The sequence below is a fragment of the Passer domesticus genome, chromosome 3, assembly GCF_036417665.1.
Source record: "Passer domesticus isolate bPasDom1 chromosome 3, bPasDom1.hap1, whole genome shotgun sequence".
Classification (NCBI taxonomy): Eukaryota; Metazoa; Chordata; class Aves; order Passeriformes; family Passeridae; genus Passer; species Passer domesticus.
In genome coordinates this window covers 60,868,887-60,896,712 of record NC_087476.1, presented here as the reverse complement: position 1 = coordinate 60,896,712, position 27,826 = coordinate 60,868,887, and the positions used below count along the sequence as shown (strand labels likewise).

Below are 27,826 nucleotides of genomic sequence, written 5' to 3'. Positions count from 1 at the left end.
CTGCCCCCCATCTGTGACTTTTTTATCCTCAGCTCTTCCTGCTTTCATTTTCTTCAACTCATTTACGTAATACACCTTTTCCTTGTAACCATTATGTTAGCAAGGCAACCTAAAATATCCTGTAAGCATTTCCCAAACACAGCACAGTCCGTGTCTAAGAAACACATATACTGCATAGAGACACTGAGAATTAAAGGTTTGGGATGAAGGAGTGTGTTTTAAGAATATGTCTGCAGTTTCTCTGAGAGATGAAGTGTCCTACAGGCTGTATCTCTATACAGGAAAAATGGACTTAAAAATTTCCTTTTCCTTTTAGCTCTATCATCTGCTTCTTACACGTAATTTTGATCCTGTGGCCTTTTCCTATTTTCTTCTCTCAGCAGCATTACTAGATTCCCCTGAAAAGGCAACAATTTCATCTGTCTACAGCGATGGTCAATCTTGATTCAAACTTTAAAGTTTTATGGCCATTATGCAGCCCAAAATGAACTCCAGACAGCTATCAAAGCATGAAATAATTTTCTTCAACAATATTGTCTGGGCTGAAAACCTAATGATGCGTCCAGCAGGAATGCTCTAGAAAAAAAGAATATTGACTTTTTGAAGGTTCACTTTCAACCAGTTGTTCTCACCTGTGCTAAACCTCCAATCTCCTTGACGCAGACATAGAGCCTGAACAGGTCCAAGGGCTTCTTGCCCACAGCTGGCAGACTGGTCACAGGCGTGCCCCTCTCCTCCATGAACGTCAGGTACCGATCCACCCACATCTTGCGCTCTGGCTCATTTCCTAGCTCATAGACTTTAGTGATCTTCTCTCCAGTTGTGGTAGAGGAGCTTGATTTCTAAATTGCAAGAAGAAAAAAAAAGAGTTGGGGGAAGGGTGGGAGGGGAAGGGAAAAGAAAGTAAGAAACTCACAACATTGAAAAAGAGAAGATGTCCAACAAACTAACGCTATCACACAACAGTCAGGAATGAAGGCTACTAGTTCAGGCACAAACAGTACATTCTGTCCATATACAGAAAACTCAGCTTTATAAATAAAGGGCCCAAACTCCCATTCTCATATTACTTTCACTGATCTGAACTTTGGATCCCAGAAGGCAAGTTTCTGATGTTGCCTCCTCATGTCATTTTAAGAAGAGGTAGCTCTCACAGAGTGTTTCTTGTCCACTTATGTCAAAGGGCTTTTGCAAGCAACTATTTTGGTAAAATTAGAAACAAGTTTGTTCCACACAAGTTTAGAAAATACTAAAACCAAACTAATTCTCTCCTCTTTGCCCTCAAAGATGGGCTAGAAAACCTGAAAGTGATCCTCCAGAGCAGGAATTGCACAAAAATAGCCTAAAGTGTGAACCATGGCAAACTAGTGCACGGAGAAGTTGTCCTCTCTTCAGAGTCATAAATGGTTATGCTTTATTACCACTTCACATCACTGGTGGCCAAAAAGCAAGACGAGCAAGACTGCCTACAGTACAAGGAGACTGGTGGCCATACTCTTTGTGAACTGCCAATTAGCTGCCTGATCCAATAAGTCTTGTAAATAGCAACTACTCTTCTCTCTTGCTGGAGTACACATGATATCCATCTCTGTTGTCCTTCCTTGCAAAGGGAATGTGTGTTATGACCTGGGGAAAACCAAGGACGGTTTTCTAAGACTAAGACACCACCAGGAAAAGCAGAAGAAGTGGCAACAGCAGAGTTTCATCTCTATGGCAAAAAGGCAGGAGTGAACCTGCTGCTCTTTGGGCTTTACAGCTAATGAAAGCTCATGTTATGTTTGATTCTCTTTTCTTCTCTTTTTTTTTTTCCCCTTGATGTAGAGACAGCAGAAAGCACTGAGGCTGCTACATGAGCTATAAATTCTCACCCTATCTTTTCTGTGCAATGTAACCCTGTGAGCTGGGCTCTGTGCCATGTGTGGACAGACCCTGTCACAGCCCCTGTAACAGCAGAGAGGGGCTGCTGTTACAGCAGGACGACCCTCCTGCTTGCAGAAAGTGAACTGATTTGCTCAGCAGTGAAAGATGGGAGTGGTTCAGAATTAAACACAAGGGAAAAAGACTGACATAAAGCTTTGGGAAAGGAGCCAAATATGTGAAGGGAAACATATCCTTTATGTCTGTATAGTAAAAGCCTAAACTTTGTTGTTGATTGCAGTAGACACTTCTTAAAACTCATCTAGTCAATCACTCTTTCCCTCTTTTGCCTTATCCTTACTTTGAACTGAAGACAGACTATTGTCAAGTAAACAGAAACTCATTCCTAGTTGAACATCTCTAAAAAAGATCCTCACTGTACCTCACAGATGCTACAGAACCACTCACTTTGTCCACGTCCCCACAAAGTGGTGAGGGCTGGCACTCAGCACCATGAAAGAGGGACATGGCAGAGTGGAACCACACTGCCAATGATTTCAAGAGCATTGCCACCATTCAGCCTGCATGTTAGACTGGAAAATATGACAGACTCTATCTCCTTCCAGCTATCAGCTGCAACTTGGCAAAACTGGACAAGAGTCAGGAGAAAAGAAACATGAAGGCAAGGGGGTGACCTAGCAGTTCCATGAGCCATTGCTGTTCTTTCCAGTGAATGGGTATTAATTTTAATTAAATAAATAGCCTCCTTTAAAGTTTTCTGCCTTGCTGACACTGTAACTTCTTCACAGCAATCCTTCCTACAGACATATATGATTACATGTCTTAGAAATGAGGTCCATGCCTGAATTTACTTCAGCCAGACTCAGTTGTGTTACAACTCCTACTGAAGTGAGAGTCAGGGCTAAATTTGTTTTATTAATACTAAGTGGCTGGCAGGAAATACACTGACATGAATCCTGCAGATTATGCAAAGAAAGCACAAACTGATTCTGTAATAGCAACCAATTTACTGAAAGCATCACTTGCTATATATCTGGGTACTCAAGAAAATCAGTTTTAACTCTTAGCAACAAATACACTTTGTCAAGGTTTGGGAGGGTTTTTTTGGGTGGGTGGAAAGGGGGAAGTAGGGAAGTCATGTTGCTACTGAATTGATGTTGTGGTGAGCACCAGATACATGATCACACAGGCTTGAACAGCTGCATGAACTGGAACTACTCCACTACCTTTTGCAGTAAGTACAAAGTTACTGCTCACCAACATAAATTTTAATCTGACACTTAAGATGCCCCAGAACGCTACAAAAATGAAGGTGGGAAATTCCAGCTTTTATGTAGAGAATTTTCTATGTGCTTATATTCTAACATATCAGGCAACAAAATAGCTTCTATTTCACTTTTATGGTGAACCATGATTAAGAAAGTTCAGATTTGCAAGTTTTAGGGTTTCATTTTTATACATTAAGATTCACTTTTCCAAATCAGAATCAGAGCAGAAGGGAAACAGTTAAGAGTTTTTCTTTCTGCATTTTTCTACTATACATCTCAAATGATGCTGCTTTTCAGCAGTGTGGCAGCAAGCTCTAAAATGACAGTATAATCTGAAAACTTTTCACAGCTTACAGAAGGTAAGAAGTGTTTCTTACTGTGTGAGCTTTCAGGTTGTCATGCTTTGTAAAATGGGTGCAATTTTCTTCTAAAATGAAATGTTAACTTTAGAAGAATGCACTGGAGGGAAGAATGCTATTCCTCAAGAGTAAAGATCTTTTCCTCTTCTCTATTTTTATAAAAGTAAATGGATAAAAATGACAGATGTGTGCAAGCTAGTCTATACACAAACAAACTTCAGTTTCACATGGGCAGGTTCAGCTGGAGCCTAAATTTACCTGTAAATATTAAATATTAACCCTTATAAAGCAAGGGTTGAAAAGAGAAAGATCCCATTTTAAAGTAAAATGAGCACATCCCAGGCAATGCTGGAAGAACACAGATCACAACCTTTTCTTCTGTTAAGTATGTTGAGAATTTTGGTGACAGAAGAATGCTAGTGCAGGCCTATGGCACATATACTTACTGATTTAGTTATATCTTACTCTGCCTGTAATCCCCAGCACTCTTCCACATGATATACTGGCAGTGTTTAAATGGGTGATTAAAAAAACTCCACCAAAGTATGTGGATACCAAAGCCAGTTCCCATACTATATCTGTCGAAGCCCATACTTGCTTCTCAATACACCTACCCACTATTAAAACTGTATTATATGCAGACCCTTGTATGGTGAGTCTGCAGAATCCTTCAGAGCAACACCAATTCACGTAGGAGTTATTTTCACATGAAAGGCAGTGGGTAGTTGCTTCTTTACATATCTTTAAGGATCTATATTTATACAATTATCTCCTGTTCCCTTCCCTGACTTCAGTGAAGAATTTACCAATATTACACGTGTTACACAGACCTCTTTTACTACAGGACAGAGTGTGCATACACAGGCAGCTAAAACTGCCAAAGTCCAATCCCTGGCAGAGGCTTATGCAGGACACATTCCTTTGTCAAGGTTTTCTCCTGAAGGACTCTGGAGACTCCTCCCAGCTAGCACCATGGAGGTGTAGCACTGTTCAGGTGTATTCACTGTCATGTTCATGGGTACCTATGGACAGTTAACAGCATTTTATGGGGTTTTCATAACCTACTGTTTTACTCATGTTGCAATGACCCTGCATAGTTTACACCCACACTTGAAATGTCTCTTTCAAAGAATTTCAGAACTACCTCACCACTGTCAGGGATGCACATTATATGCAAACCTGGCAGAGCAGAACTGTCCTTTTCCTGACATACCCAAGGAAGCCTCAAAACCTAATGTTCATCAGCTCTTTCTCCTCATTTTCTCATTTTCATTTCCACATAAAACAGCTGAAAGAGAGGATCCACTTAGTAGGATCACAGAGATACCTTGAAGTGAATCAGAGACCATTCACCCCTGCTTTTATTCTCTATTGGAATGGACAAGTTGTAGCACATGAAACAGCTTTGGGATTTAATGAACCAATTCAGGCTGTTTTCAAGTGTAACGAAATGCCTGCAATCAATCGTTCCAGTCTGTGTCAGGCTGCTGTTGAAGTCGATGAAGTTATCCAATCCACTGGCCTTCATAGGTAAAAAGGGATCAGCTCATTTGCAGCACTTATTTTTCTATTATTCCAAAGCTCTGTATTTATCCATGTCTAACTGAAGCTTTTGGAGAGAAGGACATTCAGAAGAAATTGAAATCATAAACTTTCCTCATTTATTTTTGCCAGCGTTATACTCTGTCAATAATCTATACTTTATTTACACAAAAAAAAAAAAAATCTCCACATATGTTCACCATGACTCCAGGATTTCCTATGCAGTTTATGCAATGAGCCCAGGAATACATTATTTTGTATTGGTTGTAGAGGAAGCATTTGATGTGTTAGACAGCCTGTGCAATTACTCTCTTGCTTTCCTCCAGTAAACTGCCTAAACAAGCAATACCCCAAAACATCACTACAAACACAACCAACAGAATTTCTGGTGTCACCCTTTCACAAATGTTTTTAAGAAAAAGATGAGACCTTGTGGGAACAAGTAACATCAGCTGCCTTCTGAGACTCAAAGTTGCTGTCAAATCAACATCCAAAGATGTAAATGGTGCATTTCATGACATGCTGCCCCCTTGCTCAGGGGATTCTGTAAATGTCTGGGTTTTGGATGGTTAGATCTCTTCCCTTCTGACTGGCCTTCCTCTGTTTGCCCTAAGACATACTCTTTAACATATCACTTTGTAAAAATTGTTATCAAAGAATTATTGCTAATTTAAGTGCACTTTAACACTGGGGATAACCCCCTTTATATTCTGCACAAAAATATGTTACATTATTTTTCTACAGAGAAATTACAATCATTTCTACTTTTGATAAAAAAAAGTAAGAGAGGAACAACATATATATTCCTAATTATTAAAAAAAAAACAAAACAGAACAAAGCAAAAATTACCAGATGGACATTTGCTCCCCATAGACCATATCATCTTAGGTCTGCATTCTCTTTTCTATATATGTATATAGATTTTCTTTGTGTTTGCATATATATAGATAGAAAGACAGATGATGAAATTTGGTTTTAGTGCCAGACATCTCTCTCAGGTTCTTCTTTACAACCTGTATGAAACTGATTAAATATTACTCATCTAAAAAATAGTTTTCTAAAAATGTACATGCATCAGGATCTTTTTTCAGCTCACAGTCTGGGTTATTTCAAAATAGCCAAATGAAGCAAATTAGAAACAATTTTGGTTTAGACTGTGCCTTGACAGCCTAATGGCTGTATTTTCAAATACACAATTCAAAATTAAAAATGTTTCATAAATATAAAAGGCAACTTTTTTTGTGGTGCTGAGTCTATAATTTAACTTTTGATGGGTATTAGTTTCAATAGGGGAGAAGATTTCTCATTTTGTTTTGGTTTTTTTTTTTTCCTTTGTTCCTTTTCCCCCTAAATAATCCTAGCAAAACAAGTGCAGCAACCAGAGTGAAGTCAGTTGTGTGAAGGAGTTTGGGCCCAGGAACAGAAATGGAATTGTTCTTAACAACACAGTCGGCATGCTTGGAAGCTGATGCATTACAGGAAGGATGTTTTCTTCACAACAACTGCTGTTTTACCAGACAGCACACTTGCATGATGCACACAATTTTACTCTTTCTTATTTCAAAGTACTGTTGGGACAAATTTTGCCCTTGGATAAGCATGCTCAGGCCCCACTGAAGCCAGGCAGTGGAACTTACAGTCATGTGTCCGAGAGCAGAATTTGTACCCAGTGTTATAAAGAAAGAAAACTGTTTAGTGGATAAATAATAAAGAAAAGGAATTTACAAAACAAACAAGCAAGCATAGAAATATAATTAATTACAAAAAATAAACAAAAACCAAAATAACCAGAGCCACTTACAGGGCTTGATGGAGTCTTTGGCCAGCCTGGGCTGCTAATGCTATCACTTTCATCTCCATGAAATGAGGAGATGCTAGCAGAGCTTGGGGACATTGGGGAAGGGACTGGCAGGTTGCCTGGGGTTGGGGGCTGAGAAATACCCTGAGAGCTGTAGCTATCCTGTGGTAGAGGAATAAAAAAAAAAAAATATGACAAAGGCAGGGCAAACTTTATTAAAAACAAAAAAAATACATCCAGTTTAACAGACTGACCAAGTTTTATATATAAAATATATATAAACAGAGAGACACATACAGAAAACACACACATATATAAATATATTTATATATATATATATAAAAGGTATTAAAACAACATTGCTAATTAGTATAATTTGGAAAGTTTGCTGGATGCTTGGCTAAAGTCACTAAGCCACCATGCTTACTTCAAGCTCACATGAAATGCTAAGCATGGGTTTCCCATTATGAAAGAAAGAAACAAAAACAAGCCATTCACCTTATTTAATCAAATAAGGCAGGAAAGCAAAATATTAAAATATGTTGCTGCTGCAGCCAAAACAGGAAGCTATAACTGAAGGCAGAGAAAAATGGCTGCGAGGATTGAAACCAGGCAAGACCCTTCTTTCCCACCCACCTGGCACAGCCAAATGCCCACGCAACTTTTGGCTTGGGATGCTTTGCCCCCGCAAGTTAAAATGCCATAAGAACTAGTAACTTTCAGATCCACACAATGAAGAAAATAAAAGAAAAAAAAAAAAAGAAAAAAAAAGAAACAAATAGATTGCACGTGAATGGAAAGGCATGCAGGAAAGAACAGAAGTGGGTAGGCCAAAACCAGAAGATGAAGGACAACACAGCAGACTTCTGCGGACAGAACCAACACCACGTGCACAAGGTGGTAAATACCTTTGACTTGCTCTCGGGCTGGGGGGCTCCTTCTTCTTTGCCATCTGCTTTGAGAGGAAGGGGAAGTTTGGACTCACCAGGTGTCATCATATCTGCAAGACCCATAGGTGCTAATCGAAAACAGGAGAAACAGTTAAGCATGACTGTGTTTGGCTTTGTAGGAAAAAGCACGCCTCCTGCTGTATGGCTGTGGCGCCGCGTGAAGGAGAGGTTTTCCCACGTCTGTCCTGTTACTCTAGCCTCCAGAAACCTGGAAACCTCTTCAGTCAATTGAGGAAACAAAGGACAACGAACAAGAAGAGAACACAAGCACCATGCAACAACAACCATTGCTTAAAGAGTGGAATTCATTCTTCATGCTACTGGTGCTTTTCAACTGTCTCTGCGTTTGACCACAACATTTCAACAAAATAAGTCTATTTTAATTACTGCACTCTCCCTTTAGCAATAGGCAAACATAAATGAAAACAATGCACATTCTGCTTGCCATGTTGAATCCAAGAAAAAAACTGAATTTTCCAATTACATCTGTATTAAGGCTGGTGTCCAGCACATAATTCCTGCCCCTACCGACTTCAGTATGAATGGCTCAGCCACTGTGAGCCTTAACTACAGAATTACAAGCTGTAAACTGTGCTCTGTTGGAGAACCAGCACTCAGCTTCTTCCTCCTGCCAAAACGAGGTGGGACTATAACGAACACATAAATGTCTTTCTCTGATAATGGCATACAGTTGCTTCCCAGGGGTGCAAGGAGTTTAAGGGGTTTTTTTATTTGAAGATGCAAGTGCCAAGTATAGTATTATTGCTGCAGAGCTGCTGGGTTCCTGGTTCCTGGATTTCTAGAAAGATGCAAGAAGAATCATTCAGACAAATAGACAGAAAATACTGGGCAGAGCAGATGCTAAGAGGTGCCATGACACTGAATCAATGCAAATAACCAGAAAACAGCAGCAAGATACCAGGTGACTCTTTGCCTGCTGAAAACCATGTGCACAGCATTTGTGAAAGACCAGATTAGCTTCCCTTTCTCTCTTTTTAATCCCCCTCATGCCCTTCTTTCAAAGGATATGACGTAAGAAAAATACAGAATAGCCTAAAAGACAATAAAAAAGAAAAAATATATATCCCACAGGTAAAAATGTAAGAATCAGTAAAGCATTCCTGTCTTTACCAGAGGAGTGTGGCTCTCGTAAAATGACAGTGCTGGCTTGCACCAGGCAGCAGGCACACTGCACAGCAAGCCAAAGACAGGAGGGGGAAAAGAAGCTTTAAAAATACTTCACAGATTGCCCACTACAAAATGATTATTGCACATATTCATGTATTACTATGTTTTAGAAAATAATTAGTTTTAATTACAGCAGTGAGAGCATGAGCAGGACTCTAGCGAATACGCTGGCAAGCTTTGCAGTGCTAATTTGCTAATATCTTTAGCATCACTGCAGGTTGAGACTCTGGCTCTGCCAAAAAAACCTACCCAGCCATGTGCCATGTGAGTTTACAACTGTATGCTCAATATTCAGCTTTGAACTGCCCGTGTTTTTCATGGGCACATTTTCTTGTTTTTTCAAAGCACATTTGTAGCCCAATCAAGCCCTTAAAGTCATCACAACACAGAAATCATAATTGAGAATAAAAAAAAAAAAACCTTGCAATACTTCAGACTTCAAGAATTGGAACAAAAAGCCTTTTACAAGTGATGCAGCTGCAGAGAAAAATCTATTGGGATCAGCTAAAAATGCTGTTATTTTTATGTATGTGTGTGAAATCTCAACAAAACAGCCAGTCAACATGCTACTGGGAAGTCAGCATCCACGAGGCATTTGATTTGTATGCATTTTGCCCTTATACTCTCCTGGAAGAGCTGGGGCAGCTTGTGACCATTCTCAAGTAAAGGATGGCAGCCTAACACGTTCTAGTTTTGAATTTGCATTTTTAAAAAATGTTGGTTTTTTTTTTCAGAGATTAAAAAAAGTATATCTACAAAATGGTCAAATATATGCCACAGTGTGGATTCAAACTAAGATGCAGAGCTGTTATACAAAATCCATTTTAATAGTTAACACATTTCATGCTGTGAAAGTGCTAAAAAAGAAATCTTGGGTTTTAGCTTTGAAGCAAGCAGAGCTGACCCTTCCCCTACAAAGCAATTTTAGAGAGGTCAAACAAAGCAAAGTTAATGATAACGCTTCTTCACCAGAATTCTGCATAGCTAAGTCCTCTGCTGGTATCTCACTTTTATCAAGCTGGCACATCATACTTCTCTTACAAAGAATTTGAAAATTATGTCCACTTCTGGTAATCCTGTTTCCATTAGAACTCCCTTATGGAATCTCTGTTTCAGAGGGGTTTAAGTTAACACCTCATATAAAGGGCTACTAACTCCAGTTTGCAAATTACAGCACATATTCTGACTCTATTAGTCATGTTTAGAAAAGTAAAAATACAGGTTCATTTTGGCTTTTGACTATTTCTTGTTGGCATATAGAAATGTAACTATGAGGAATTTAAAACAATTATGAAACAAATAATAAAATTACCCAAATTCTGTTTCACTTTTTGTTCTAAATTATTTAGTTCATCTACATTCTTTCTTTGTACTTCTACGAGAAGAACTACAAGAATTTTACCACAAACTGCAAGGTTGTCTATTTTCCCTTTAGCTTTTACCCAAGATGTTTCCACAGCTATTTTTCTATCTGCTGTTGAAATGCTGTTTCGTAACTTCTTGCAAACGTACTCTCCAGCGATTTGTGAGAAGACATTCTTGCACTTTTTTTAGCTAAGCGGTACAGCGAGAACATTGTTTTGACCCTTTCTGAGCAGTGAAATACTGTTATTGTCACGAAACTGCTAAAATAAGACACAGTCTCTTTCTACACAGGTACTAATAATTCTGCCTGTGAAGTGCAGACCAAAGGAGAAAACATTGTCGAGAGGAGGATAACAGGGAAATCTTGACTCAAGAAGTGTTGTGGCGTACTGTGAATAGGTTTCAAGTACTAGCCTCTGGCTTATAAGAATTTAAGAGCTAGAATGATTTCAAAAAGCAAGTATAGGTCAAGGTCCTGAATTAGCTATTCCACACTGAATTTAATGTACTCAAAGGCAGATATTGACATGAGTAAAACTGCAGCAAAGAGTTCTTTTTTTGCTAAAGGCTGCTCTACCAGTCCCAGAAGATGATGAAATACTGTAGAAGCAGCAATATACAAACATTGTTTTTCTCTTTATTGCTAGTGTGATAACAAATCATGCTCTACAAAACAGAATACTCCCTTCTCTCTCCCTTGTAATGTAATACATTCCTCTCTCCCTTCCAACCCTAGCACTCTCCCTCTGTGAAAAAAAGAGAAGCAAAAGCAAAAGCACTGAATTAGTGACTGTGGAGTTGACAAGAGTATCCCCACTGCTTCGATGCCCACTGAAAAAAGAGAAGAAGGACAACAGTGCTGCCCAATGTCCTGCCACAAATGATCTTCCAGCTCTGGGCACAAGTGCAGCCAAAGGTGGCTGGGGACCTTATCTGGAAAGGATGAGGGAGCCACCATGGATCTCAGTGCCACACTGCCTTTCTGCTGACAAGTCTTGTCCAAGGAATGACAAGTACAAGCAGTTTGGGATGTGGGCATCTCTGTGCCAGGTGCCGCCTTGATTCACAGTCACACAGTGACCACTGGATCATGGTCATCACTTGTTTGGAGTACAGGTGATGGGACACTTCAGCTGTTACCAATGTTACTACTGACAGCCTCCAGAAAGTTTATCTGAATGTGCATTAATAGCTCCTACAAAGATATGCATTAGAGAAAAAACTCTGAAATAAATTGAGGTACTATTTTTCAGAAAAATGCAACCAAGCTGAAAACCAGAAAAATCCAAATAAAGTTTCTAAAAAAATATTTCACCTGCACAAAGAGCATTGCTTTTCCTTTTAGAGGTTCATCCAAATAAATACCAAGTCAAATATACAGCATATATATGATTTGTAGTATTAAAGAGTGTCCCTTTAATTCCTTTAGTGCAAGTAATTTTTCCTAGAATTTCACATTCTATATAAAACATTATGATGTTGAAAGTCAATTGGGAGTAACAATATCCTGAAAAAGAAAGGCTTCAGTAAGACAGAGGTATGGAAAAAAGGAAAGTATCCTTAAGCAGGAAGGAGATTAATGCCTATTTATTGGTTTGTTCATCTCCAGAGACAGCAGAGATTGTGAATGCCAGTTTCTATGCAAGAACAATATGGAAACCTGAGAGATATAAACTTCATATTGCTTCTTTTTAAAGATAATTTTCTCTCGATTAACAAAGCTCACAGCATGAGCTATATTGGGGGCTGTAAATTTCCTGTCTATTATATGCATTTTTAATCCTCGAATTTGAAAAATAGGGGGGAAAAAGTCTAAAATATATGTGGGTAATGTGAACTCATACAATAAAAGGACAGCAGCAGTTATACATTTTTTCTGAATGGCAGTTTGTTCCATAATTGTGAAGGGATTCTGACACCTTTTTCCTGAAGCTTTTGTTATTGCTGTGGATGGAATACTCTATTAGAAGAATCTGTCTTCTTTGATCTTGTAATTTCTGTGTTCCTAAACCACTCTGCATCAGCAGAAGCTGGTGATCTGCTGTTTGATCCACAGTCACTGTTGAAGTATCAGGATGCATAACTGCAGTATGATTTTCCTTTCAATTGTGACATTAATTAAAAAAAACCTAAAGACAAAAGGATCAACTGGTAATGAGGAGTTATAAACACTACTAAAAATGTGTGACAAAACCAGTGTTAGACATGGCTGTGCTGAAGCTCCAACACCATATGAAAACAATTCCAACAGTGATCAGCAATCTCCTGTTTTAGAGTAAAACCTGAAAGTGTATTTTATTGAAATGAAACATCTGCCTTCCTCCCTCACAACAGGCAACAAAACTGCCTCCTTCAAAACCCAGACAAAGAAGAAATTAACTTCTCCTTATTGCTCACCATAGGCTTTCACTGGCCTCTAGCTGAAACCACACTTGTTGATGCTCAGGGTATGTGTAAGTTAACCAGTGCCTTCACTCAGCTGCACTTGTTTTGGCCCTCCTGACTGAACCCTGGTTTATCTGACAGATGTGTGCATTTATGGGGCAGGGAGGAAGGGGAAGCTAAGGAGCCACATAGGTGAATTGGTGTTCCTGCCACAGAAAAAACCTGTTTTCAAGCTCATAAAAAGGTATCACCGATAGATTCTCCACCTCATCAAATGCAAGGCCAGAGCTGTCCTTAAAGTGCACCCAGAGCTCATGAAATTACAATTAAAAGTACTGTATTTACACTTGTCTTAAGCTTCCATTTTTTTTGACCCAAGCAGAAGGATGAGTTTGGATAGAGGGAAGTTAATCATTCTCACAGCACTTGCACTCAGCAATGTATTCACACCAAATTTTCTCTTTCTGGTGTTGTGTATATCCTTCTCCTCCCCAACAGTGTCTCTTGGAGGCCTGTAAAGTAATTCTAGATGCATGTCTGCTCCCACACAGACTGGAAGAGGTGCACTGAACTCCTCTAGCTCATCTCATACTTACTTTCCATTGGGTAATCTCTGAATTAATAAAACTGGAACAAAAGAAAACCTCACAAATGCACTGGCAGAAAAAGCCCTGATAAATGTTTAAATTATTAAAAATCCAATATTTCAGAATGCATAACACAATAAAAAGAGTATGACTACCCCATACAAAAGACTGCTAGGATAAATGGTCTTGCATTGAACAGATTTCCACTGTATGAAATAACGAATGGCTGAATTATCTGAACAAAAAAACCTCTGTGAATCTTCCTTTAAACTGGTTATTCCTTAGGAATACATAAATCTTCTTAGGCAGGGCACTCTGCCATCTGTTTGCTGTTGGTTATTTTTGCAGCTCTGGGGGCCAGCGGAAAAGGGTGGAAAAATTACTTCTGCTAATAGCAAAACAGAATTTATAGCACAGTTTCAATGCTCAGAAGTAATTTTATTTCAGCAAGCCAGACAAAGCACATAACTACACAAACAAAACATAATATTACCTGGGACAGCTCTGGTGGGGAAAAAGCAAGCTATTATCTAATGCTCTTTTCAATAGCTTGTCCCTCTTCATCCAGATGGTGCAGTGTGCTGTCTGGGCTAGCCAAAAGCTTCCAGGCCAGAACTGGAAAAAGCCTTTTTTTTTATTTGGGATTTTTTTTTTTTTGGTGTTAATTTCTCTCTCTCTTTTTAAAAAAAAATCTTACTGATTAGCAGCTTCCTTTCTTCTGCTAACCAAAATGGCAACAATGTTCTTGAAATATAAGACACTGTTCAGTGTCTCAGCAGCTCCTATGTAGAGGAAAGAAACTCTGGACATACTACACACTACCATCTCACCGTGGCTATTTTCTTCCAAAGACACTGGAACATTGAATTGACAGGGAGAACAGACAGCGAAAGATGCAAAGGATGGAAGAATTATACAGGCTCAGAGGGGTAGAGCAAAAAGATGTGAAAAACCTGGTTCTTGGTAAGACACAAGTTAGGTAGCAAGGCATTTCTTAAGAAATAAATAAAAGTAGAAACAAAAACATCTAAGAAACAACATCATATTACCTTAGCACAACCTATTCAGCTTTCAGAAAAAATTTCAAAACCCCCAACATTTCTAAAAGGGATAATGTAATCAATAAGGCATGCACAGAAACTCCATGACTGGAATAAGTACTTGGGAGGATCTGCTTCAGGGTCATTGAAACTCCATCCAAACACAGCCCAGTCAAAGAATTGATCTTTGCTGAAGTATTATCTTGAAGGAGGATAATTGTTAGGAATTCAAGCTGAATATGGACCATGAAGCATATTTGTTCAGAACTGTATTCACCTATCTTCAGAGTCATACACAAAGCTACAAGCAATTCTGAACTCCTAAGTCGTGATATGAAGGATAAATCCAGGAGCTACATTGAATATGCTGGTTTTTTTGTTTTGTTTTTTTTTTGCAAAAGGAAGTTATGGTAAAATTTTATATACTGATACTTAGATAACTAAATGAGGAAACCCTACATAAATGCTGAAAACAGTAAACACGGCCAATGTTTTCCAAACAGAATAATTATGTTAAGTGCTTGGCTTACAGCATCTTCAAGTCAGAGCAAGTGCACATACCTTTTTTTAAATGACTACCACATTAGATATCTGAAATTGCAACCTTAGCAAGTAAAAAACCCCTGAAAAAAAAAAGCAACCTCTTAAAACAAGAAGCTGTTCTCCTTCCCTTGCAGACACATACAAATATACATATACTTGCTAGTCAACACCTACATCAAGCTGAGTCCGAGAGATGCTGGAACTGTGCAAAACACTGTACTCATCTACGTGCTGTGCAGAAGGACTTAATGAAAAATGTATCAGTCACTGTACAAAAAAGTGAGCATCTTAGCCTAATTTCAAATCACTCCCAACTACCCAGCAGGGTGAATCAAATGAAGAAGGATGTTCCTCTGCCATCAACTCAGGGCTGATAGTGTTGAGCAGGGTTATGGAGGAAGGTCACTGCTGGAAGGTTACTCACCATTACCTGTTGAGCTGTTCACCATGTTGGGGGCCATGCTGTAAGGAGGAGCCTGTGGGTTCATCAGGCCAGAGCTGTTGTTCATCGGCTGAGTGTAGGGGGAGCTGGATCCCATAATCCCACTCTGATTCATGGCAGGAAAATTGCCTTGCCTAGGAGATGAAAGCACACAATACAATATCTCATTACAGACCTAACTGCTAAAGATGTTGTGGTTTGTCACTGAGCACATCACCTATTGTTTGTATGGAGAAAGCAGGTGATTAGTTCATTTTACCTACATGGGGAGCTTTGAGTTAGTCTCGAGCTAATTATTATATATGTGAAATAGAACTGGACTGAAGACTAACTTCAAGACATATACAAAGTCTTTCTATGTCACTACCAATCAGAAGAAAAATACAGCTCACATTATATACCCTATGAGTAGACAGCAATATGTTCAGGAATCAAAATTAGAACCTAGCGTTGGCATAAAAAAACCCCAGCGCATCACTGTTCTTACTATTTTGACCATGTAAAGGCAATCCTCACCTACCAGAGCTTAATAAACAGTGAAATGACCAAAAGAAAAATGGGTACCACAGATTCAGTTTCTGATTTCTGCATTTGTTGTTATTGTATTGAACATTGTTCATCTGTATGTGTCATCTATGTCCAATCTTTCAAAAACCTCCATACATGTTCCACTTCATTGAAACAAGAAACCTCAGCAGAACTATTTTGCTTTTGAAAATTAATAGCATATTTGTATAATACTCGTATAACTGAGACTTAAATTTGTCTCAAAAACTGCCCTAAATGAAGCCCTTGCATAATTCTCCACATGTTCAGATCAAGTATTTTGAAAGACTAAAATTTATCTACTTTTAAGTTCCAAGAAGTATCTAAGTATGCTTGGTACCTGATTAGTCAAACTCTATAGACAAACTGAGGCACAAGGAAGAAAATAATCTAATCCAAGTAAGCATGATAACCCAATATAATGCATAATTCAACTTCAAAAATAACCTTTTATTCTTTCAACACATAAAACAATTACCTACCTTTTCTTAGTATAATTGAACACTGCATGTATTATCATATGTATATGAGTAACACTTTATACATATAAAATAATACATATGAATAAAAACACACAGAGAAAATACTTACTTGTATATTCATAAGAAAATACATAGGAAAATAGAAAACTCAGATCTCTTTCTTCAGTGTGCCCCCTGTACATTTCTGCTGCTTTTCCAAATAAAAGAAACAGACAGCAACCACCCTTTAACACAGCTTTAGTACCTGTTAATTTTTATTTCCTTACAAAAAAAGAAGCACTTAATTTCATCCTACAGGAGGTGAAAGGTGAATGCCTGGGTAGCAAGATGAGCGTTTTGGTAGAAATTCTACTTTTAATTATTTTACAGTATTCAAATAAAAAAAGACAACTCCTAAATCAAGAACCCTGAGTAACTTCAATGGCTTCTTGTCTTCTCCAGACTCATGGCAGATTCTTAACACAATTGGTAGAAGCAGATTTCTTTTTTAGGAGGTACAGGAGGAAGACCATTAAAGCAGTATTTGGCCTAATTTTTCTTGACACACTGTGAATTTCTTCAAAGGAAAAGAGAACGTGTTATCTAAATAAAGCATCTTTTTCCAAGTCAGTTTTGTCCTTTGCTCTCTGAAGACAAACTTTTCTTCACTCTTGCAAAGAGGCAAAGGCTTTCTTTTGATATGAAGGAGATAACTGCCATACAATGTCATTTCCCAGATGAAGCTTGCAACGAGCAGTGGAGGCAAAAGATTTAAAATGCACAGTGGTGCAATGCTCCAAGGGAAAATTACAAAGGGAAAAGAGAACAGCAGAACCATTTGGCAAGAACTTTAAATGTTTTCAGTCACACAACCAAGCTTTTCTTATGTAAATACTGTATCTTAAACCCCTCCTCCCCTCCTTTTTTAGCAGAAAATTGCTATATTTCAGCAAATGCAGTTAAGTGAAAAATGCTTTCTATGCTGGATAAGCAAGATCCTTTCTGTTACCGGGTAAAGTTAGTAGTGAAGATGAAAAAAAGGTGCAAGCATATTTTCATACTTTAAAAAAGAAGTAATGGATTTTCAGAGGTTCTTTTACGGAGTAAGGCTAGGATTCTGGAAAAGGCAAGTCTCTACAGGTATCTATCTCTTTTATGTCTTTCTTTTACTTTAAAAATACACAGGAGACACACACCTTGCAGGTAAGCTGAAATTGGTCCTTACCTACTAATATTTCAATAGTATTACTTCCTAGCATGTGTATCTTCTAAGCTGTGGGGCTGTTCATTGTCTCAAATTGAGGTACAACCTATTTCATGTTACCCACAATGGACATCAATCTCAATTGCAGCTCATGCAAGCATACTGCTGTACAACAGCTTTAAATCAAAAAGCAGGAAACTATTTCCAGTTTAGACGGAGAGTAGAAATTAAATAAAAAGAATATACAGGCTTTGGCCAGGACAGCAAGAAAACAACTGAAGTCTAAAAAAATTGCTTCTGCACCCAGAAGAACCTGAATGGCAGAACCCAATTCTGAAATTTCATCAGGCAAAGCAATAGCTTTCATCCTCCTATGTAATGTTGCACTTGGAACAGACACTGCTCTCCATCTCTGGAAAGAGCCCAGCAAGTGAAAAGACTCAGCACCATCCCTGGCAGGACTTTGTCCTTTCCCAGCCCCCTATCAAAGCCCTGACCACAGCACCATGAGCTAATTCAGTAACACTGAAAGGACATCCTGTCAGAGTAAATGCTGTTTTATTCTCAGATTGGGTGCAGTGAGCAGTACCGAGCTCCTCCACATATTATTTTGCTCTATGATGGCTTGGAATGGAAAGTTTCTTTAGGGAGAAATAATCAGGTATTACTTCAGCCTTTAATTCTCACTCCACAGTAGGCCTCCTTTGAGTAAAGACTGCCGACTGTGACAAATTGTGCTGCATCAGTGCTATAATATGAAGTGGAGTCCATTAAGAACTGAGCTGAGATCACCAAACTCATTTTGATTAACCTCCAGGTCACTAAACACTTATAAATATGTTACACAGCAGCTGCTAAACATATTTATATATGCTTAAGGTCACAGCATCATCTGTTGGTTGTTGGAGTTAAGTCAAAAATCTTATGTTTCCTTCTGTGCTGCTTTTAGTTAAGGCATATCCAACATATTACAGTACTAGACTCTCTCCTACATCTCCCAATTCCCTCCTCCATTTTTCCAGGATGCTAAATAAAAATCAAGCCTTTAAAAACAGTCTGCTGTACATGTAGTGACATCTAATGGCAAAAATTCAACTGGCCAGTTCTGAATTTTATAGCAGTACAAACCCAGCTAAGTACACAATTTTACAGTATTTGCCACAGAAACACCAAGGGCTAGGTTGCTTAGGGATGATGCAATTAGGAATAATAGGAAAAATTGAGAAAAGATACACTTAAGTTTAGTATAATGAAAAAGATGTCTTCATGCTGAGATACAGTTACCCTCCAAGGGAATGAAGGAAACCTCAGCACCTGACATTTCTGCATGCAGGCAACATACACAAATACATTAAAATGTATTGGCCAGAGAAACCCTGCATTGTGTATGAACGAGAGTATCTGCTCTTGCAATACCTTGATCCCAGATAATTTATTTTTCCCCATTTAGAAGAACAAGCAGCCAGGCCAATACAAATTTGGGATTATGCTATTCCTTTAAACACAATACCTAAGGCCACAATTTTTTTTTCTGCTCTACTGCTACAAGTAGATCTTCAAGAGTTCAGCAATTGTAAGAGATTTAAAGCGGAAGAGAGGAATCTGCTTGCTTTCTACGGTTTATTTACTCTGTTGACAATTCAGCAATGCATCATGCCAGAGCCTGTTGTTATGCTTGAGGAAAGGGCTGCCACCTCAGGGGACTTGGAGAAGCTGGAGGAATGTGCTGACAGGAACCTTGTAAAAGTCAACAGGGACAAGTGCAAGGTCCTGCACCTGGAAGGATGAGCCCCCTGCCGAAGTGCCAGCTGGGATTTGACCAGAGGGAGCAGCTTTGCTGAGAAGTCCCTGGGCATCTTGGCAGACAGAGCTGGGCATAAGCCAGCAGCCTGCCCTGGCAGCAAAGAGTGCCAACAAGATCCTGAGCTGTGTGGCAAGGTGCAGAGTTGGGAGATGGAAGAAACTGGTCATCCCCTCCTTCCTCAGGACTCACTGGACTCCATCTAAACTATCATGTTCAGTTTTGGATCCCCAGAAAAGATGATGATAAACTGGAGTGAGCAGAGAACCCCTTACATGGTCAGGGCTTGAGCACTCACCTGGGAAGGGCTGAAGGATCAGGCCACATTCAGCCTGGGGCAGAGACAGCTGCCAAGGGCAACCTATGGCAGCCCCATAGCACCTGAAACGAGGTGAGCAGGAAGATAAAACTGGCCTTTTCACAGTGGGCATGGTGCGGGGACAAGACACACTGGGCGAGACTACAAACATTAAGCTCAGGCTGGATGCAAGGAAACAATTTTCCCAGTGAAAATATTAAGAGACTAGATTTAGTGGCCCAAAGGGCAATCTCTACCTTTGCAGATTTTGAAGACCCAACAGGGTAACACCCTAAGCTCTAAGATGAACTTGATGAAGAGAAGGTTGGACTAAACATTCCCCCTGAAGTTTCTTTCCACCTTGAATGACCCTATGATCTTAGCTTGTCATCTTCACTATGCTTTGACAGTCTGGTGTACTACTGGGCCCAAAATACAACTGCTCAAATTCAAACCATTCCCTTTTAAGAAGTTCTTCTTCTGATCTTTTGTTTTCCTTCATTTGCAATCCACCCAAAGCTTAATCTGTACTTAATCTCTTTTCTCTGCAAAACAAGTAGCATCAGATCTAATTGTGTCTTCTGAGCTAATGCAGAACTCCGTGTATTTAAAAAGAGGAGCTGACACGCAAGATCTGGTCATCGTTAAAAAGCACAACAAAGAAATTGTTAGAAAGAACAGCACTGACAATACACAGGAGCACATGAGTGATCACAGCTGCTGAGTACTCTCTTATACTGAAATGCTTTCCTTTAATTGGACCTGAAATTCTCAGTAAGTTTATGTGTAGTCTCCAACTGTGACACAGAAGTCACTCTACAGCCCTTGAGCTTCATACCTCCTGATATGTGATTTAGTACCTCCTCAGTTGTGTCACCTGCTGCAAGACTCATACTGTCATCTTCCTTTTCTCTTCTTATTGAAAAAAATATGAATTCACTAACAAATTCAGTCCAGATGTGTATGTGGTTTACCTATGGACAATGACAGAAATGGATTATGCTTCTCAACAAGGCAAGAAATGAAGACACAACTTTCACACAGAAACATGTCAAAGCTCAGGTTGTTCTGTGTACACGGACATCAAGTTCTAAAACTTTCTGTGGATTTCCTAAGAGACACAGAACTTTACTCTTCTCTCAAAGCCCTTCATACAGTCACAAAAAGTGAGCCAGCTTCTGTAATGAGCCCTGTGGCAGCCTGAGCACAGGAGGCGAGTCCAGCATGGAAATGTATAGGGAACAAAAGAAAGCTTCAGAGGCGGAAAGTATAGAGGTGATGGAGGTGAGGAGATTTTGGGGCCTAAAAAATGGAAATGAAGGAGACAATAGAAGGAAATGAAGAAGGAAAAAGGATTGGGAGCATCCTCACTAGATGCCAAAGATTATAGGGCAAGGGGGATGACAGCTGTGCAGAAGGCAGATGAAACAGAGATGCAGGGGAAGGAGCAGGGAGAAACACACAGAATGCTGCTACTTCCAGGATAAACACAAGTTATGGTCCTTCTAGCACAAATGCAGCCTCTTAGCCAGATATGCCTGAAGGAAGGAAGGGCTTCACAGGAAGCTTCCAAAGCAGACATGACATGTGCCTTCCCTCAGCTTGTGCACCCTGCCCTGAGGTAGGGCCAGGCCAAATGCTGGGGGAGCCCAGGTCCAAATGCGGCACAATGGGGCGATGCTGAAGGGGCGATGCTACAGGGGCAGGAATGGAGATGGGGCACAGAGCCCAGGCAGGGAAGAGAGGGCATTGAGTCACACTGCACAAATCCTGGCAGTCACAAACTCCTATCAGTTGTTAGTGAGGCACTTGGGCACTGCGCTTCCTGACACTTGACACAGCGTGCACCTAATGTGGGGATTTCTCCCTGTTCTGCTGCCCTAAGTGCTGGACCTGAAAAACTATCCTGTTACTGTGACCTGGCCACCTGAGCAGTTGGCTGGTGAAAAAAAAAAAGGTCCCAGGTTTGCCATTTCTGCTCCAGATCTTTAACCTACATCAGTTTTGCAGTGAATGCACTGCAGCACCTCAGGGGAGTAATTTGTGTAAACATTTTAAAAGGAACATTTTTTCTTTTAATGCTGACACACTGCTAAGGTGGCTACTTGATTACAAACTGTGAAAATGACTGCGTTAGGCTGCACTCACAAATCACAGTGTACTGACCAAATTGCCCTGTGCTTATCTGTGCCAGGTCTGCAGCATGACAATATTTCCTCTCTCTTTTAAATGTCAAAGTATGATTTGGGGGGTTGTTATTTAAACACACTGACCTGCACAATAACCAGAAGTACTTTATTTAAATCTGTCTTGAGCTGGGACTAGCCTTAAGCGCTTATAATCTGTCACACTTTGACACCAAATGGGTTATTATAATGAGAGTAATTCAGGAGTGAGACCTGTGAATGCCTTCTCCCTGGAGAATTTACACATAAACATGTGCAGGCAGATACATATGCTCTTTTGTTATGGATTTTCCTTCTTGCTATATTATGGGCTTCCTTGGAGAAGTGAAACCATTTCTATTGTCAGCGGATATGGGAGAACTGAAGAAGAGAGAAGAAAGCAAGGGAAAATAAACCCCAGCACCGCTTACTTCGTTCTGCCTGGAGGTTCACAGCACTCTTAGCAAAGGCCAAGAAAAACAAAGCCTGAATATTGGCTTGAGCAGCTATAAAATGGCATTGAAGGCAGTTCCCATGTGAATAAAACAAATTAATTTAACATCATTACATCTGAAAGCAAAGTATCTTCTTGTTAGTTGCTACGGTAAGTATACTAACCCGGACTTATATGTCCTCCTCTGTTCAGTGGGGAAGTTCACCAATTGTAATAACAAAGTTTCAGAAAAGCAACCACAAAAGCTGCCAATGTGACAGGTATTAGGTCTGCCACAAGACTTTTTGCCATTTTTCAGGCTAGAAAGAAAGAGAAAATTTTACACCTGTGCATGTCTGCTTGTGTGAAAATGGGAGGCCTAAGTTCTGAAACACGCTGACAAAGCCCTGGAAACATAAATGAAAAGCATCTGGATTTGTACTGAGGGAGGTGTGTGTGTATGTGTCTGCTGACAGGAGGTACACAGTACTAACACAAAATTTTCTTCTCAACAACCAGGCCTAAATGGTAATGCTAAAATGGGGAGGTAATTCTAACATTGCAATTATGTGATAGTGCAAATCGCCTTGTAATCCACTGCAGTTGGACTGAGTACGCTGCCTGATTTCTTCATCTGGCTGATCCAAATACTGTTGTGCAAGATACTTTAAAAAGAGTAATAGAAATAGCCTTTCTAACTACATTATCTTTCCTCTGCTTTACACAACTACTTCTGCCTTTAGCATCATCTCTATTGGATTTTACAAAAAAACAATCAAGGAGGGGGAGGAACTTAAAAATTAGTTGTTCCTACCATACTGATTCAATGCTGAGCTATTCAGAAAAAGTCACAAAAACCTATTGTTGGTTTCCAAGCTGTTGTCATCACATTAACCATTTTTCCAGTGAAAACATCTGCCCGATGGGCTACCTACTCGGTAGCCATTTACAGCCCAACAAAACAGGAGTGTCACACCACATCGAACTCCAGTAGAACAACGTAAGAGGCACGTGTAATTCACAAGTAACAATGCTAATAACAACACAACTACCCAACATCTGCACAGCTGAATGCATACTGGGATCAGAATAAGTCCCTCTACCCCATTTTACAGATAATAAAAACTAAGGAAGAGATCCAAGGTTAATAATGGTCTAAAATACGGCCAGAAAAATAATAAAGTAGTTGAATACAGTGAGGAAACCACAGCACAAGCCTGTTAAAAAGAAAAGAAATCCCTAACTTCATTTGATCCTAATGACAGAAGGGTGTGTGACTGAAGAGCATTTAGTGATAGTGAAATACTATAGGGTTTTGTTTGTTTAAGTTGCAGCCATTTGATTTTCTTTTTATAAAATTCCCTTTGTGTTAATTAAAGTAGTTTTGGTCTGAATTTCATGGTGATCACCAGTCTTCAAACCCACAGAGAACTCCTGAAAGAAATGCCTTTATTGCACACCACTCTTACAAGTGCAACAACACCTCCGTAACTGAATTTATCTGTGTAAGAACAAATTAAGCTCTTGGTACTCCATGTAACCTGTACTGGATAAATACAATTATAATGCTGTGTGACAAAAACCACAGAACAACTGAAAAGCAGGACAAGTCAAATGGCCTGGAAACCTATCAGAGCTCTGCTCTTGGTGACCTCTGTCTACCTTCCCCACACATGAATTTCTACTGCAGCTCTAACAGCAACTGCTTGCACAGCTGTCCCCCTCAGATATGATATCTGAGCACCGAGGGGATACATTTCCTAGCCCAAGTGGAGTGTGTGATGCACAAAAAAGAGCTGCTTTAATCTGTCCAGCAAGCGGGAGCATGCATGAATTTGGTTTATAGGGAAAAAAAGAAATTTGCCCTGTATGGCATGATGCTGTCAATCTGAACCAGAATGTCAAGAAGGGTGATTTAGCCTGGTGTGACTTGATGTCAAAATGGGAATGACTCATATGACTCTCACTATGCACCTTCTATTTTTGTGCATGTTTATAAATAGCTGTATTAAAAAGTCGGAAGGCCCTATGAACTCTCTCCCAGAAAGATTACTTGAAAGTGGTAAGAGTCTGTTCCCAGCACTTGAACAGCCAGAAGGTCACCAAGGTGTGGTGCTAAAAAGCTACAGGAAACTAAGGACACACTTTGTGATTCACTAACTCAGTTTCCTCTGTCTTGGGACACTGTCTTGGGAGAGGTTTGACCCCTGAGCTCCCTCGTCTTCCACCTGGGGATGCTGTCTCCCACCATCTTCTTACCATGTTCAGCCACATCCCCACGCTGCTTTTGAGCACCTTGGAATGCACTGTGCTAGCAACCAACCGAAAATCTAATAAAAGCCTGATCATTTCATGCCAGCTCTTCAATGTATTTTTTCATAGTAAAATGTCATCTGGCTGACAGCAGCATGCTGAATGCAACTGTGCATGTGCATCAGCATGGTGGGGAAGTTCTCCAGAGGGATTTTCCAGCAGACACGTTTTCACTCACCTATCTTTGCCCAATGGCCTGCAGCAGTTATATGTTTATTGATATTATTACCAGCACTGTCACCATCAGTCTCGGCTCTTTGGCACCCTGGACAGTTTCACAAGAGCAATGTAGTACACATGCCTGTATGATTTCAGCTGCCTCATTTCTTCATCTTTGTTTCAGATGCCTGAAACCTACTGTGGCCACTGCAACAGGTATTTAACGTGTTAGTAAGACTGCCAGCCATCATTAACAAAATCTCATGCTGTTAGGTTATTATTTAATATGATTCTTACAAGGCTACTTATATGTCCAGCTAGAATTGGTGTTTCCATCTGAACTCATCAACAAACTGAAGGGCTCTTCCCATTTATATTTCCCCAGGCAGCGTTGCTAAAAAAAAGGTTTATTTTTCTCTCAAATACCACCTTTGTAAAAGAACCTAAAACCTTAAACCACCTTGAAAACCTGAAACCCTCCTACCATTTTTTATGTCCCTCCCTTTCTGTCACAAAAATCTCAGGCTGTTCAATCACAGAACTGTACTTGCACAGTGTTATGTGCCAAATCACACAGCACAGTCACAGAATTAGCTTTCTTCATGAGTCCCATTAAACAGATGGCTATTCTACTTTGTTTTGGCTTTTTTTTCCCTAACCACTTCTGTGATTTAAACTAGTAGATCTTCTGACAGACTGTGAAAACTATTTCCTCATCTGAAATAGTTTTTGTCACCCAAGAAAGAGTACTCAATCTAAGGTCCTCCCTCATTTAACTTTACACAACATCAATTAATGAAGTATTGCATTCTTAATATCCTAAAGATCATATTTTAAGGTACAGAATTTCTATGTAACCCAGAGGCAGAATGTTAATAAGCTACACAAAGTCCTACACTACAACTGTGTTTCAAAATAATTAGTCTTTCTACAGAAGGCCATGTATCTCCTGAACAACCAAATCAAGCCAAAAATAATCCTGACACAACAATAATTGAATTAGAAGTGTCTCTGAGGTAAGTGAAAATTCTCATTCATGACTAAAAATCTCGCTTTCTTCCCAACACACTCCTTCTTTCACAATTTAAGAATGGTTACTCTCTGAAGGAGGAAAAGAGTAGGACTCTTGAGGTCTGTGGTTAATCTCTAATGGCATGAACAGCATACAGCAGTCGGCTTGATTGATGAGTCCAAAGAAGAAAAAAATGCCTCCCCAAATCACTGGTTGCCTGCAAGAGCTCTGCTGCATGGTGACAACGAGGACTCCAAAATGATGGATTTACCTTTTAGTAAAACAAAATTCCAGATAAAAATGTATTTCTCTTAGTCTCCCAAAAGAAATGGCTTTGGTTAGCTCAGCATGTAAAGTTTCTTCCAATCCTTACGTGATTTTATCAGCAATTTTGAACTGATCCATAAAATGCATCTCCATTTAAATAAAATAATCACAGAAGATTTCTAGCTCTCCCCTTACAATAATAAATACATATAAGCTGAGCTGAACTTCCTCCCTCCTGATACATTATAGAAAAAACCCATACATGATTCTGCTCTGTGAAGCAAAACATGAGGAAAAGAAAAAAGAAATAATAAAAAAATCAGCTTGATACAAATGACTATTTTGCATGAAGAGGGAAGAAGCATGGGTCCCTTAGAAGAGAAATATGTCAGTGCTGGTTAATAGCTTCCTTAGAAATTACAGTTACAGTAAGCATTAGTATTTGGACTTTCAACCCCTCAAATCACACAGAAGCCTAGCATGGGGAGAAGATACTCCAGCTATGACTGCATCTCCTCCAGCCTCAGGTGGAGGCAGCACAGGAGTATTTGGGGTTCACAGAGACAATACAACCACTTAGGCCAAGAGGCAAAACCACTTCACCCTGCTGAAACTACACACGGACTTTATTTTGGAAGCCAAATTTAGTTTCATGGACTGGAAGTACCACCAGGATATTAGAACAGCACTAACTGAAAGCAAAGCAGAGCTCATTTCAGGGTGACCCATCAAGATCTCCAAAGGAAATCTGTGATTGTTTGGAGGAGCAGAGCAAAGGGGAAATGACCAGACAGCTTGAGCCTGGAGAACTGTGAATGGTCTGAATTTGAACAGGAGCAACTCCTTCGTGTGACTGAATGTTAAATAAAAGACCCGGCAGAAAGAGCCTTTCCTGCCAGGGGCTTATTTCAAAGGCAACAGATAACGCAGGCACTGGCTCCAATTATGGCTACCAGTCCTATCTTAGCCTAGTTTACTTTGGGGATTTCACAGCTGGCAGCCTTTCATCTAGAAGTAGCCTGGTTTGAATAAGCAAAGAAACTTGAATGAGTACTTAACCTTCCTGCACTCCACCGAACTTCCCAGCAGAGAAGAACAGCACCTCCAAGCTTAAGGGGAAAAGGGAAAACAATGGAAAATATATACTCTCTCCAGGGATTAAAGATGGTAAGTTTTACTAGAGTGCTTCAAGACTTCCTGCTACAAAACTGCAGCTTTCAAAATCACGATTAGAATTTTAAATCCAAGTTTCAAGATCAAAAGGGCCAGACTGGAAAATACTGCACAAAACTGACAAGCACTAGGATGTAAAACACCTAAAAACTGTTCTGGGTTTTATTTATATTATTATTCTTTTTAAAAAATTTATTCCCCATTTCCGCCTCCTTCTTTTCCTTTTGACATTTTAATGCACCATGTCCATTACTATATTTCCTCACCAGTACCTCCTAGTCCATCAGCAGTGCTGCATTACCCTGCTGTTGGAGAAAATAATATAGAAAAAGTGCTTTGCTGGCACCAGCAACACAGGATTATGAATTATACATACATAGCAGGAGAGAAATGCTGATGAAAGGTTAGTGTGCCTGTATGTGTGCAAGTGTGCAAGTGCATGTATACACACACAGACTAAGAAGAAGACATCTAGAATGCACTTTAAAAACTAATTTACACTAATTGTGTTTCTCTGTACAACAGAAATTCTCTAATACCAGTGGAGCTTTGTTTGATCAGTTTTATGACTGATTAAATATGTACTAAATTCTTCTCATCACTCTACAATGAGGCTGTGGTATCTAACCAGTTGCTAAGCAATTTAGA

General features: G+C 39.5%; 1 protein-coding gene and 1 long non-coding RNA gene across 5 annotated transcripts in view; both read right to left on the bottom strand.

The window, feature by feature from the left end:
- The window catches only part of ARID1B (AT-rich interaction domain 1B), a 323,681-nt gene that overhangs the window by 26,178 nt on the left and 269,677 nt on the right, over positions 1-27,826 (bottom strand). For 2 of the 4 annotated variants that reach the window (XM_064413401.1, XM_064413404.1), the window contains 4 exons: positions 15,329-15,480; positions 7,755-7,864; positions 6,850-7,008; positions 633-842 (listed from right to left, as the gene is read on the bottom strand). In XM_064413401.1, coding sequence (XP_064269471.1) covers positions 633-842; positions 6,850-7,008; positions 7,755-7,864; positions 15,329-15,480 — 631 coding nt within the window. The remainder of the gene's footprint in view (positions 1-632; positions 843-6,849; positions 7,009-7,754; positions 7,865-15,328; positions 15,481-27,826) is intronic. The other 2 variants (XM_064413402.1, XM_064413405.1) reach the window with 1 other exon arrangement.
- On the bottom strand, positions 22,170-27,784 carry LOC135296719 (uncharacterized). Its single transcript, XR_010358743.1, has 3 exons — positions 27,718-27,784; positions 24,746-24,933; positions 22,170-22,574 (listed from the first exon to the last, which is right to left on the bottom strand). It is a non-coding gene; the product is annotated as an uncharacterized LOC135296719 (long non-coding RNA).